General features: G+C 37.0%; 1 protein-coding gene across 1 annotated transcript; it reads left to right on the forward strand.

Moving 5' to 3' along the window:
- The first annotated feature begins 4,724 nt into the window (after positions 1 to 4,724).
- Positions 4,725 to 12,905, forward strand: LOC131691983 (putative ferric-chelate reductase 1 homolog). The gene is made up of 7 exons (XM_058978800.1): positions 4,725 to 4,840; positions 5,139 to 5,247; positions 5,502 to 5,559; positions 12,076 to 12,307; positions 12,381 to 12,493; positions 12,557 to 12,625; positions 12,687 to 12,905. The coding sequence occupies exons 1-7, from the start codon at positions 4,831 to 4,833 to the stop codon at positions 12,777 to 12,779; spliced, it is 684 nt and encodes a 227-aa protein (XP_058834783.1). The 5' UTR covers positions 4,725 to 4,830; the 3' UTR covers positions 12,780 to 12,905.
- The last annotated feature ends 1,316 nt before the right edge of the window (positions 12,906 to 14,221 follow it).

Raw genomic sequence — 14,221 nt, forward strand, 5'->3', positions numbered from 1 at the left:
CCAAGTTTGATGGAGCCGTAGATTCTCTTAATCCACAGTGAAGAAACAAAAAGCGGGTTGTTATTTGATTTCACATACACATTTTACAGTGCGTGCAACTATACGTCTTCTCAGAGTCACTTTTTCAGCATTATCTTAAGGGGGGTAAAGGTTAAATCACTTATTTTGCGAATTTTTTTAGAGCTTTGGGTAAAGTGAATTGACCAAAACTTTTGTGTATTATAAGGTATCATTTCAATAACATTCTGTAATTTTTTCATGCAAAAATATCCACAAGCGACTCGATGATGAAGCTTTTTGTAGAACATCTCTAGAAAAAATACAAGATGCGGTGTTACCTAAGGAATCCACGAAGCTCCGTCCTAAAATAAATAAAATCCTGACCGACCATCTTGGATTCCTATGAAACTTTACACATTTCATCGGCATGGAAGATTAAACATTTTCCACAATCAGCAAGATTATTTTGACACAAGAGCAATTTTTCATAAGGGCGTAAACATTTCTACGTGCATTAATTTCAATTTTTGCTTTTCTCATATAGAAAGGTTATGCAATCACTCTGAAAAACGTCAACCTAATCCCGGCCCGGAGGGCCGAGTGTCATATCCCATTCGACTCAGTTCGTCGAGATCGGAAAAAGTCTGTATGTGTGTGTGTCTGTGCGTGTGTATGTGCGTATGTGTCAAATAATGCCACTCATTTTTCTCAGAGATGGCTGGACCGATTTGCCCAAACTTAGTCTCAAATGAAAGGTGCAACCTTCCCATCGGCTGCTATTGAATTTTGGATCGATCGGAATTCTCGTTCCGGAATTACGGGTTTAAGAGTGCGGCCACACAGAAATTTCTCATATAAACTATAGGAAAAATTAAAAATAGAATTTTTATTTTTGATGCTAAATGTCTTCAAGGTGCATGAAACGTCGAGATTTGATGAAAACTCGCAAAAAAATTTGACGACGATTCATTTTTTTGGATTTTGGCACATTTTTGCCTTTCTCATACAGAAAGGTTACGCAATCACTCTGAAAAACGTCAACCTAATCCCGGCCAATTTTTTTTTGACTCGCATAAGGTTTCTGGATTTTAACAGGGGCGTAGTTGATGGTTTACGGAGAGGTGTTACATCCCCCCCCCTCTACTGTTCACTCCCCTCCCTTAAAAACCTCCTTAAATCACCCCTCAGGCCACCACCCCATCCAACCCTCATACCCCTCCCTATCAACCCCATCATCTTTAAACCACCACTATATCACAAAGCATACCAATTTAAGCTGGGGAGTCGTTCGTTCATGGGACTTTCGCCCTCCTCACACACCTACCCCCGCATGACAAAATGAGTTGGCAAGCAGATAACATTGATCTAATGCTGATTAGGCTAATGAAGTATGATATTTTTTTGTTTCAAGTGTTTCACCGTCGACACGTAGCTCATCAAGTTCGTGGCTGGCAAGCCATTGTGTATAAGTGCAAAGTGTACTAAGAATGTAATGGACATTTCCAAAATTATGTTGAACATAAACAGCCTCCGTGCCATAGTTTAGAGAAATGAGACAGGCACAATTGCACCGTTAGGTGGATTAAAACAGGTTTTTTGTTGTTCGATTACTGAATTTGATACAGCAAAACTTTTTGAGGGCGAGTTTGAGAGAATGAATATTTATGTGCGAAAAAAATATACACTGAAAAAAAATTTGTGTCATTTTTCACAAAAACAAAAATTTGTGTTAAAAATTTAAATTGCAAAGAAAACATTTTTTCTAATTTTTTTATATTTTTTCAAAAAAACCTCAAAAGAAAAGAAACATTTTGAATGTGATTGTATGATGGAGAACTTATCTGTAAAAAAGTTTTTCTAACAATGGACTTCTACATGTTTTTAAATTTCATGCTAATTGACATACAAAACTGTAATTTTATTACAGAATATAATTCTAACTATTATTTTAAATCAAAATGTATTTAAAAAAATTTTCCAAAATGCGATAGTTTTCGAGATATTTGGAATTTTGTTCCAACAAAAACAGTTAATTCTTGTAATTATGCCCTTTTTAAAAGTTCGTCGCGTTACCCAATTATAAAATGTCAAAAATCTAATGTTTATCGTTTTAAAGACGTAAAAGAAACTTTTTCATTGTATTTGGATCATGGAGAAGCTTTCAATAAAAAAAATTCCTAGCAACAACTTTTGACATATTTTTTATAATTCTTACTATTTGCAGTCAAAAATACAATTTTCTTTTTGAAAATGATTCTAAGCACTATTTTAAATTAAAATGCTAATGACAAAAATTTTCTGAAATGTTCTCGAGATATTTCAAATTTTGATTTAACAACATAATTCTTTTGTTTTATTACGACCTTTTCAGAAGTTATTCGCGTTTCTCCGTCAACAATAATAAATTTTTCAAAAGGCCCATAACATTTCCTGTAACTTTCTCTTTGACATCAAGGTGATATGGTAAACCATTTGAAAGCTATACAAAAACAATCAAAATACTATTCAACCATAGGGTCTTATGATTAAACTAAATAGTTCGATCATAAAAATATGTCAAAACTTGCTGTTATTAGGGAAACTTTTTTATTGAAAGCTTCTCCATGATCCAAATACACTGAAAAAGTGTCTTTTACGTCTTTAAAACGATACACATTAGATTTTTGACATTTTATGATGGGGTAACGCGAATAACTTTTAAAAAGGGCATAATCACACGAAATTTTTGGAACAAAATTCCAAATATCTCGAAAACTATTGCATTTTGGAAGATTTTTGTTAAATACATTTTGATTTAAAATAAGACTAAGAATTATATTCTGTAATAAAATTACAGTTTTGTATGTCAATTAGTATGAAATTTAAAAACATGTATAAAGTTATTGTTAGAAAAACATTTTTACAGATAAGTTCTCCATCATACAATCACATTCAAAATATTTCTCTTTAGTTTTTTGTTTCTAAAATATAAAAAATTAGAAAAAATGGGTTCTTTGCAATTTGAATTTTTAGCACAAATTTTTGTTTTTGTGTGACGGCGCCGGTGGTTGAGTGGTAAGCGTGACCGGCACTCATTCCAGTTGGCCTGGGTTCAATTTCAGCCGAGGTCGTTGAGATTTTTCTAAGGTGAAATAATCTGTGGTCACGTCTTCCTTCGGAAGGGAAGTAAAGCCGTTGGTCCCCGGTCCATGAAATTGGTGGATTGATATCTAGTCCAGGTAGTGGAATCACCTCTCTGGCGTCGGTAAAGAAGAAGTATATCCAACTTCTATACTCTACTAACAAAAATATCCTCCTCCCGTGATACTTGTGGAGTGCGCAGTAGTATATACGGCCTCTAGCAAAAGCATGTATCGGACTAACAATTCCTTCCCTTTCCTTCCGCGATCTACGTTCGGGCCTGGCCGGCGCCGGTATTGATCAGAAACGGTTTAGGATTACCAGGAGTTGCACATTGAAAGATGTTTCGCTAATCCCAAGCATAATTATCTACTGATTCCCTGTGCAACTTCAGCTAGTTCCGATCGATAACGGAGTAGCAGCCAGGGGTGGTCGCACAAGCTCAAGCAATTTTTGTTTTTGTGAAAAATGACACATTTTTTCAGTGTATATTTTTTTCGCACATAAATATTCATGTCCTGAAACTCGTTCTCAGAAAGTGTTGCTGTATAAAATATCTTGTATCAAAATATTTCAATTTTCAGAGAAAATATTGGAGATTCATAAACCAAACACAACTTCAAAGTTTCGTTCGAATCAACGATGGTCATATTTTGTGGTTGGTCGGTTTCTCATGGAATCCCTTACCTGCCATTTAAAAACTACTTAATCATTTTATTTCAAATTTTGTATACACATTCTATGTGAAAAACACCTAACCCCTACGTTGAGATTTTGAAATTGGGCCATAATCCATAAAGCCATAATCGAAAAATTATCTGAAAAACTTAACGTAGCGGTTAGGAATTTTTCACATAGAAGATGTATGCAAAATTTGAAATAAATCGGTTAAGTAGTTTTTGAATGGCAGCACCGCGAATCGGTAACACCGCAAATCGTGTTTTTTCCAGAGACGTTCTAAAAATAACTTTATCACCGAGTCGCTTGTAGATATGAAATGATACATTATAACACACAAAAGTTTTAGTCAATTCGCTTTACTCAAAGTTGTAAAAAAATCGCAAAAAAGTGATTTTTGTACCATCTAGAGTTGGTCAGTTTACTTTCTTTGTTGGTCAGTTTACTTTCTTCGAAGTTTTCATGAATGTTTTGGTTTTACGGTCATTCAATTTGGATGGTCATCATCTGTTGAACATTTGATGCTGTTTTCACAGTTGTTCCTGGTTGTTCAATACACAACGACAAGCTGACGATTAGGGCATTGATTATGTTGTCAGCTTTTAGAGTTATTTTCAAAAAACTACGAACTACGTTATTCGATTGCAATAAAAACTCGCGTCGTCAAAATGCTAACTATCCTATTCCATACGGGATTTCATTTCATTTCGCATCGTCTTTCCATGCTCAGAATGTCAAAAAAGTTACCTTGATGCTATTGCTAAATGATCAAAATAACTACAGTAAGTTCTCGCGACATTCGACCACTGGCAACCAAACCCCTCAAATCAGCTTCTTATCAGAGTGGTTGGTTGGATAATCTGAAAACAATTATCATTCGATATGAATGTTAAGGCACGGGTAGCTATGATTTCAGTTCCTTTGCAGTTACGAATCGGGCCAGTTGATATCGCTACGCAAACTGTTTTATATCCGAGGAAGTGTTAGATTTGCGTCTTCCGGTGTTAATAAAGATTACGATCTTCGTCAGTTATGCGTGAAGGTTAGCCGTCGTTAAATTTTGGCGTTGATTTAAAAAAGGACTTTTCACTAATTTCTCTTTAATTCACACTACTCGGTATCATCAGATACAGTACGTTCTTACGGGCCTCTTCAGCGTCTTATAAATAGTTATAACAGATTGTATGTAAATACCGTGAAGTGAAAATAATCGTGGGATTAAAAGAAAAGTCATCGTTCGGGATTACTAACATATCTATCATTCAGCGAATAGCGCAAAACATAAAACACGTGTTGCGTTGAATGTTTTTGTTTCAAATAGTGATTATTTGCAATTACAGATCTGGATTTGCCGGATCTTCCGGATCCCACTGTACTCATCAAGCTTCATGGGACGTTCATGGTTATTGCGTGGATTTTGTGTTCTTCGGTTGGAGGAGCGGTCGCAAGGTATATGAATTCTTTTAACAATCAAGCTATTGCCGGCTCTACTTAAATCAGTGCAATGACGATAAGCGAATCGATAAGTCGGCGGTGGGCGGTTGTGGCTACCATTGATTCACACATTGCATAAATTTAGCTATAGCCTAATATTATTTTTGGAAGGAACTAGTGACGTGCGCAATTAACTTGATGGCGTGATATCTTTGTCAAAATCTAAACGAATGAGCCCACGTTTGTTTACGGTATATCGTTGTTTGCAGGTATTTCAAGAAGACGTGGGTAACGCAGCAATATTTTGGTGGAGATGCCTGGTTTCTGGTGAGTGTTTGAGCTGTTTAGGTGAGATTTTTCCTTTTGTTTTCGAAATCAAAATTTGTGTCCATTCGCAGTATTCGGGATTAGTCTTTTTTGCATCTGATGCGGTTTGGAGTTTTTGTCGTTGTGATGATACACTACTCTATAACGAGTGATACGCAAATTACGTAGCTTTTATTTAGCGGGTTTTTAACACACTCTCGAAACATTTCGCCTTTTTCTTGCTTCCTCCCATCCTCTCTTCTTTCTGCAATTCCATTCCGATATTTTTTTAATATTATCTGTACGCTTCTCCTTTCATCAACATTTACTTTAGGGCTGCTAAAATATGTAGAAAAAATTGTCCTTTTCAGGCGAAAACAACGCGTTGAAAGAATTAGTTTTAAATTGTGTATTCAACAAGATTAGAAGAGATTGTCTACAGTCGCTGTAGTATTACTCCCTGCGATTCTTAAAAGCGTGCGTTCGTGAAAAATTGCCCCGTTTTATCCAGAGCAGAACATTTGAAAAATTGTAAATTGTTTTTGTGCAGTTTTTTTCTGTGCGGTAGAGCAAATTACTAAACCAAATCAGTTATCACTTGTTTATGTACAGTAGAGTCTAGTTATCCAAGCAATAGGAATAAATTTAAAATAGCATGATCAAAATCCATACAAGTTTCAAAACTCTGAAAAATTAATGTATGTGTGTGACTAACAAATGTACGCTTCATAAAATGTGTTCTTAATTGCTAGGATTTATAGCTTCAGGTCACTGATGCCCAATCAAACCCACATTGACCACTTTGGATACCTTCGGCGGAACAGGATGCTTCGGGAAAGTAGCTAAGTTGCTGAATTGAATTGACATCAGCTTCTCTCAGAAATGTCTGACTTGATTTTCTCAAATTTAGTCTAAAAAAAACCCATAGGAACTTAATTCTGATCCGACATCCGGTTCCGGAGTTACTGGTTGAGAAGTGTGGATATACACTAAATCCCCATACAAACTGGCCCCACCACGATATCTAAATGATGCAAAACTTATTAAAATGGGTGTTAAATTATTTAGCTTTGCAGCCCCTAGTCGCTTTGATCACATTGGCCACCTAGGACGGTATTGATGCCCCGGAGAACTTGCCAATGTTCAGTATTAATTTTACACTTATTCCTCAGAAAATTCTTGACCGATTAATTTGAAATGAATGATACATTGCTTCAATTGGCTGCTATTGAATTTCATCCCGATCTGACTTTCTGTTCCAGAGTTACAGGTTAGTTAGTGCGGTCACATAGAAATTTCTGTTATATCTGTACCATCATAATACTTAAAAAAATCAAAAACCACAAAATGTGATTATTGCAACCACGGCAAATAAATTTCACCGAAATTCTGGCAACATTGCCCACACCGACTGTTAACTGAACTTGTTGTTGTTTTGGTTTCGAGTTATTGGTGGATACGCGAAAGTAACTTGATATAGTAGGTCCATTGTGCTGGTATGATACGGAGCTGAATCCTTATGTATCTACAGGGCCGTCGAAAGCCGCTCTGGGCCACGGGACCTAAAATACTGACGAGCCCTACTAGAGATAACATCTTATTTGAATATCGATTTGAGTAATTGTACGGTTGCAACCTTTCAAATCAATCCATTGTTTATACAAATCGATTATTTGATACAGCTCAATGCGTTAGTGAAACTGAACCATGGATATTTTATAAATTTAAATGTTGGTAAAAATAAAGAATAAAGGGTGTGTAGATAATTATTGCGAAGGCTTGAAACTTGCGTAACTTCCTCATACTTGACAGAAATTAAACTAAATTTGCCCAGTTTCTCTTTAGAGTGTAATGGATAAATTTCGCCGCAATTTAAATCCTGAATTGTCACATCGCGTCTTAGGAAAACTGATGGATTTATATCATCCGGCCGTCTCAAAGGTCCCCCCTAGATTCCTGGAGCGGATGACAGTGGATGACAAGTCAGAAGTGTGACGATAACCAGGAAAAGCGCGTAAAAAATCGACACAAATTTAACCTGTACTGCATCTTAGTAACGAAGCAAAGATGATGATGCCTATTAAAACGCAATCCAGTCACTCTAAGTCGAGTTATCAACGAAATAGTGTGACATCCTGACTAATGAGATGAATAAGGGTTCGTCTACCCCAGTTGTTTTGGCATCATGCCACTAATCCAAAATCGTACAGGAGTGGTATATGAATAATTCGGTGGATTTTGTACCACGAACCTCCAAAACTGTTCTGAACTCCGCCCGATCGAAACCTATTGGCCGAGATGAAGCGCGAACTTCGAAAGACCAAAGGAATGGTGAAAGACGAAAAGGAAATGATGAAGTAGTGGAAAAAAACTGAGAAAAACGTACCGGAAACAACTGTACTCTGTTCAACCCCTTAAGTGTTAAGTTGTCTCGAACGCTCAACGTAGGGGTTAGGTATTTTTTGCAAAGAATGTGTATGCAAAGTTTGAAATAAATCGATTAAGCAGGTTTAAAATGGCAGGTCGTACTGCAAATCGTGTTTTTCCAGAGACATTCTACAAAAAGTTTTGTCACAGTCGCTTGTGGATACTTTTGCAATGTATCATTTCAATAACATTCTGATTTTTTTCTAAATCAGAATGTTATTGAAATGATACATTAAAATGTTTCTTTTTAAAAATATGTCCAAAAGTTTCTTTTAAAAAATATTCTCAAAAAAAAGTGCGATTTCACCAAAAAAAGTTTTTAACCACGGTTTTCTCGAAATCACATTTTTTAAGCTGGCCGGAAACGTAATTCGAATAAATGATTTTTGATTATTTATAAATTTTTACAGTAAATTCTAAATTGATTTTTTTTAATCAACAATTTTGTGTCGATTTTTATGACATTTTCAGCATTTTTTTATTAAAAAGAGCGCCATTTTGCGAAAAATCAAAAATATTTTTTGTGGTTCACAACTGGTAATTCCATTTGACAAGATCTCGATTCACCTCTATATTGTGACTATAGAAAATCCTGAAATATTCCTATTTTTTTTGTGTTCTACAGTGGTGTTACTCCAACAACAATGAACTATAACCAAAAGATGCATGAATAAAGAAGGGACTCTTGATTTTGTTACCAATTTTACGACAATAATCAAGCTATTTATGAAATATGGTTAACATACCAATAAAGTGCATGTACTACTCAAAAGTATATGAAGGCACTGAATAGAATGTGTTAATCTAATGAACATGATTTAATGAGTATGTGTGTGTTTTGTGTATGTGGTAAAAATGTCACTAATTTTTCTAAAGGATGGCTGGACCGATTTGCAAAAACTTAGTCTCAAATGAAAGGTCCAATTTTCCCATCGGCTGCTTTTTGTGCAGTTCGGAATTTCGGTTCCTGAGTTACGCATGCCCAAATTCCTTAGCAAGAAGACACCATTGAACCAATGCTGATTAAGCTTATTAAGTATGGTATATTTTTGGTTTCAAGTGTTTCAAATTCAGCGTTGTCACATAGCTCAACAAGTTCGTGGATGGCGAGCCATTGTATATAGGGGCAAGGTGTTCTAAGAAAGTAATAGACATTTTCACAATTATATTGACCATAACCAACCATGGAATCATATTGTAGAGAAATGAGAAAGGCACAACGGTACCACTAGGTGGATTAAAATTTATTGTTTAAGATTATATTGCCGAAAGATGTCACATTTTTACACATACAAACATGGTAGAATATGTAAAATCTCCCATATGGACAGTTTTGACTACTCAAATGCTGTTTTAAACCACTGCGCACTTTGGATTGAATTCAAATTATGGCACCCAGGAGCAAAAAATCGTTTAACACAGTTGGACAGATAATTATTACCTATAAATACTCAGTATGTAAATAGTTACTCGAATATATCAGTGGCGTAGCCAGGGGGGCTTTGGGGGTCAACCCCCCCCCCCTCCCAAACCAAAATTAATTGAATTAAAAAAAAAGATTGATGATGACCAATTTTACATAAAAAAAATATTTAAAGTAACAACGTTCACCTGCTAGAATACTTTTCTAAATTTCTCTGTTGGTGTCATTATTGGCGGTCATTAGTGAGCCCAAATACATGAGCTCAACCAGTAAACGAAATCGCGACTAGCCGGGTTAAAACATGCCGATGAATGGTAGGCTATTGAAACATTGTTCTAGGCTACCCGCTGTAACTCGCCAACAATCTGCCCTAATTGTGTGGGTATCAACCAACTCGATATCATCGTCATCGCCTCAACCGAGTCGGATGTACGTTTGCACCATCGTCTCAAGATTGTGTGGCACAATATTGACGTTACCGGCGAAGCTAAAAAGCTGAGCAGACTTTCGGAAAACCGTGTCAATCTTAGCTCTTATTATCACACCTTACCGCAGCCCTTTCCTAGTTTCAAAAGGACTCAAAAGTATTTCTAATACTCATCACATATCACTCGATCTATTTTCGCTGGTCCGGAAATCCGTATTTGGGCGTTATATGTTAGTTTTCTCAACGATCTCGCTTGCTAAAGGTGATTCAGCAATATGATTGCTCGATAACTATTTGCAGCAAACCCGCTTAACACCCTTTTTAAAGATGGGACATACTACTTCCTCCATCCAATCTTCCAGTAAAATCTGTTTCTCCCAGATCTTTAAAACCACCCAGTGGAGTTGCTCTACACAACGCCTCTCTTCCGTGGTTTAGCAGCTCACATGCCAGCGGCTTTATCAGTTCTCAACCCGCCGATCACCTCATGAATCTTCGGTAGATCTTGCACTGGAAATCTGTCGTCAGCTGTGCATGTCCCCAGACTGATTCTTGCGATACTCTCGTCGTCCACTGCTATTTCGATGTTCGTCATAATACACTTATCGATCAGCTCGCACTCGGTCGTGAGAGGTCTCCATTAGTATCTTTTCATATGTCAGTCTGTGGCACATAGCCTTCGCTTGAGCGATTTACCTACTCGTAGAATTTTCATAACTCTATACAGATGCTCCATCGCCTATCTTCCTGTAGGCGATTTCGAATCTATATTCGCACTGTAGAAGGTGCGCATTTGGTTCTAAATTTGTTAATCAGGTGATCTCAGGGGTGAGGTTCATGTCGCTGATGAGAAGCTTCACATTCTGCCGCGGGCTCCAAATGCGCGTAAAAAGTATCCTTCTCGTTCTCGGGTTACGCTTCGTGAGGGCAGTGCACATTACCGATGCTGTAGTTGTATAAAAGGCCTTTGATCCACACACCTCCTTTCTCTGATCGTCTGGTACTTGATTACGTGTTGGTGCATCTTGCCCAGCACTACAAAGCTGATTCCCAACTTGTTTGTTGTGCCGTCGCTCTAGTAGAATGTAACCGCGCGATGCCCGCTTTTCCACACGTTCTGTCCTGCCAAGCAAAGTTCCTACAATGCTACGTCTTTGAGGTTGCGAATTTTCAGCTCATTGTGTAGGATTCGTTCGAGCCCAGGTAAGCAAAAAGACTTACAGTTCGATGTGCCAAGTTTCCAATCGTAGTCCTTTTTTCGTTCGTGGGCTTGGATCGATTATTCCGATCCGCCATGTCCTCCTGATTCTTCGTAACGTGGTGTTTTCCGGGCGGCTTGTTGGGTTTGACACAACCTCCTGTCTCCTCGGACAGCCGCGCGGGGTTTTTTGTCACCTCAAGTATTCAGTTCTGTCTACGGTAGAGTTATAGCGCACATGGCCACTCGATGCCGGGATACAGATTAAATGTCATCAATAGACGCACAGGAAAGCATGAGATAGGAGCTTGTGAACACTGGGAAGTATTCACCATTTGATGACCAACCTTCGAAGTTGATGGTTTCGAAATTTTGTGATGTTGACCGTAAGATATAGTCCATTTTAAAACTCTATGAAGATATTGAAGGTACTCTTTATTTTTTTTATTTATAGAATGGAATGGTAACCGTTGAACTGTTTTTGTTTGTGAACTTTCAATATTTTATCAAATTTACATTATATTGAAGCATTTTCAAAAAATCTACGATTTTCGTCGAACCGCCCCCCTCCCCCCCCCCCCAACCAAATTTCTGGCTACGCCACTGGAATATGTTATTGACTCTTCTTTGCACTACATACCTAACTATAGTAACGCAGGTCAGAACGAGAGGAACTAGTCTTGAGTGGATTAATAAAATAGATTCCAATTAATACGTTTAGATTAACTCTTATGGGATGAAGTGTATCGTTCTGATGATTGATTTGTTCAACATTTTAAATCGATGTAGACTGTAGACGACACACATACCGTCAGCGTTTCAATCGATTTTATGATTATCAGGAGTGTCCAAGGGTTGAATTGGCAAAATTTTATATCTGTTAGATCGGTTCATGTTACAGCTGGAGTTCAAATTTTCAATTTGCATCGTTCATTAAAATACCCATACTATCACTCTAATGTACAACGTTAAATCATTATGATAATCGACGTGGCTCCCCTCGGACACCAGTTACCAGTTGAGCATAAAATGAATTTTATTGCCTGTTTTTATTTCTCCCAGTACCACCGGATGTATATGTTCTTCACTTGGCTGCTAACATGTTCCGGCTTTATCATCATCTTTATCGACATGGATGGATGGCAGGATAATGCCCATGCCGTGTTGGGTGTTACTACGTTCGTCCTGTGCTTTTTGCAGCCCATTTTGGGCGCCGCCAGTCCTCCGGGGCACACAAGACAAATCGCCCGCATTCTGCATATAGTATCCGGTAATGTGTCATACTATCTGGCAGGTAAGTGTTCCCATAGGAATGAAAATTGAATGGTAAACGTTATCCTACTCCACTTTTTATGCACCGTGAACAGTTGCCAACATGTTCCTGGCAGTCGGGCTCAAATCGGCCAACCTTCCGGAAGCGCTGTACGGTTGGCTTGCGGGAGGTCTAGCGCTACATCTGATAGCGCATGCAGCATTCAATGTGAGTCGTTTGTGTAACTATGCGAAGACCTACGGGAAACCTAATTTATTTTCCATCGTATAGGTACTGGATTATATGTCAAGGAAAAGAGCCGCCAGTCAACCTATCTTAGATCCAACGAAGGATGCTTCGGTATGAGGATCAGTTTGATTGTAAAAGTTGTGCCTTCTGATTGATTCGTTTTCGCAAACAGTATTCCAGGTGGCGAAAGGTTACCTTGATGGCGCAGATGATTGGACTACTTGCTTTCACAATTGTAATAGTTGTGCTGATATGGCGAACTTAAGTTCTAGACGAGCGGTGATGCACCGGGGGTTGTATGCACAAGGGTGGATGCTAAACTGTGATTATATGTACACCTACAATGTTCTCATTTTGGAAGTGACGTTTAGTAATATAAAGTCAGGTGCCACTTGAAACCAGATGTCTGAATAAATATGTGAAATAACGGAAAGTGGTTTTTGATTCTTTTTGTTTTAAAAAGATATGCAGTAGGGCATTGCAAAAAAAACTTTTTTTTTTAATTCTCAAAGGCCCCCCCTCCCATATTGTGACAAATGTCAAATTAAGCTTAGATGCCAAATTTCAGATCATTTGGACAATTCTAGACCCCAGCCCACTTCGCTTGAAATTTTTGAAATTGGTACTATGGGAAAATATGGAGGAAAAATATATTAAATGCTATAACTTTTGAAGTAGCTATCAGAAAATTAATATTGATACCTCTTTTTAAAGTAAATAACCTTAGTATTTGAAGGAAGACATTCCTGTTTCTAGACAAATAGGGGAAAGTGGGGTACTGGATCATTTTGGCCTCAAAATTCCCTATTTTTAATAATTTTTCTGCTCCGTGATGCAAACCATACATATGTTTTTCTAATGTAAAAAAATCTCAGAAATCGAACGGAACCTCTTTAACCTTTGTCCGAATATGGGAAGTTGGGGTTATAGGGCCTTTTGCCATTAATATTAAATTTTATCATTTTCTCGTGCATATATCTCTATTATTCTTCAATCAATTCTCATAAAATGTACCTTGTTAAACGTGAAAAATCCTTAGGAACACAATAAAAATAGATTCATTATCGGTAAAATTCAGAAACATCAAATTATCTTATATATAGTCTCGATTTCACATTTTTATCATAAAATTGCACATATCAACTCCATTTAACAACAAAATTCTTATTAAATTTACTACTTTTAGTGTAAAATACGGTTGAGGATCGCATGAGAAAAGTTTCCATCCTGGAAAAATAGGGGAAGTTGAGGTATTAGGACATCTAACGAAAAAAATGTGATTTGTAGAGTTAATGTCCAAAAATTTGATGTTTCTGAATTTTACCGCTAGCGAATTTATTTTTGTTGTATTCATAAGAATTTTCCGCGTTCAATAAGCTACATTTCATGAAAATTGATTGAAGAATAATAGAGATATATGCACGAGAAAATTATAAAATTTAATATTAATGACAAAAGGTCCTATAACCCCAACTTCCCGTATTCGGATAAGGGTCAAAAAGGTTTCGTTCGATTTCTGAGATTTGTTCACATTAGAAAAACTCCAAAAAATGTATGATTTGCATCACAAAGTAAAAAAATTATGAAAAATAGGGGATTTTGGAGCCAAAATGACCCAGTACTCCACTTTCCCCTATTTTTCTAGAAAGGGGAATATCTCCCTTCAAAGACTTATGGCGTTTCCTTTAAAAAGAGGTATAAATTGTA

The sequence above is a fragment of the Topomyia yanbarensis genome, chromosome 3, assembly GCF_030247195.1.
Source record: "Topomyia yanbarensis strain Yona2022 chromosome 3, ASM3024719v1, whole genome shotgun sequence".
Classification (NCBI taxonomy): domain Eukaryota; kingdom Metazoa; phylum Arthropoda; class Insecta; order Diptera; family Culicidae; genus Topomyia; species Topomyia yanbarensis.

Excerpts from the sequence above, each read along its gene's own strand:
- LOC131691983 (XM_058978800.1), top strand. Across the intron at positions 5,560-12,075 it reads GTGGAGATGCCTGGTTTCTG|TACCACCGGATGTATATGTT; the intron begins GTGAGTGTTTGA and ends TATTTCTCCCAG. Across the intron at positions 12,308-12,380 it reads TGTGTCATACTATCTGGCAG|TTGCCAACATGTTCCTGGCA; the intron begins GTAAGTGTTCCC and ends CACCGTGAACAG.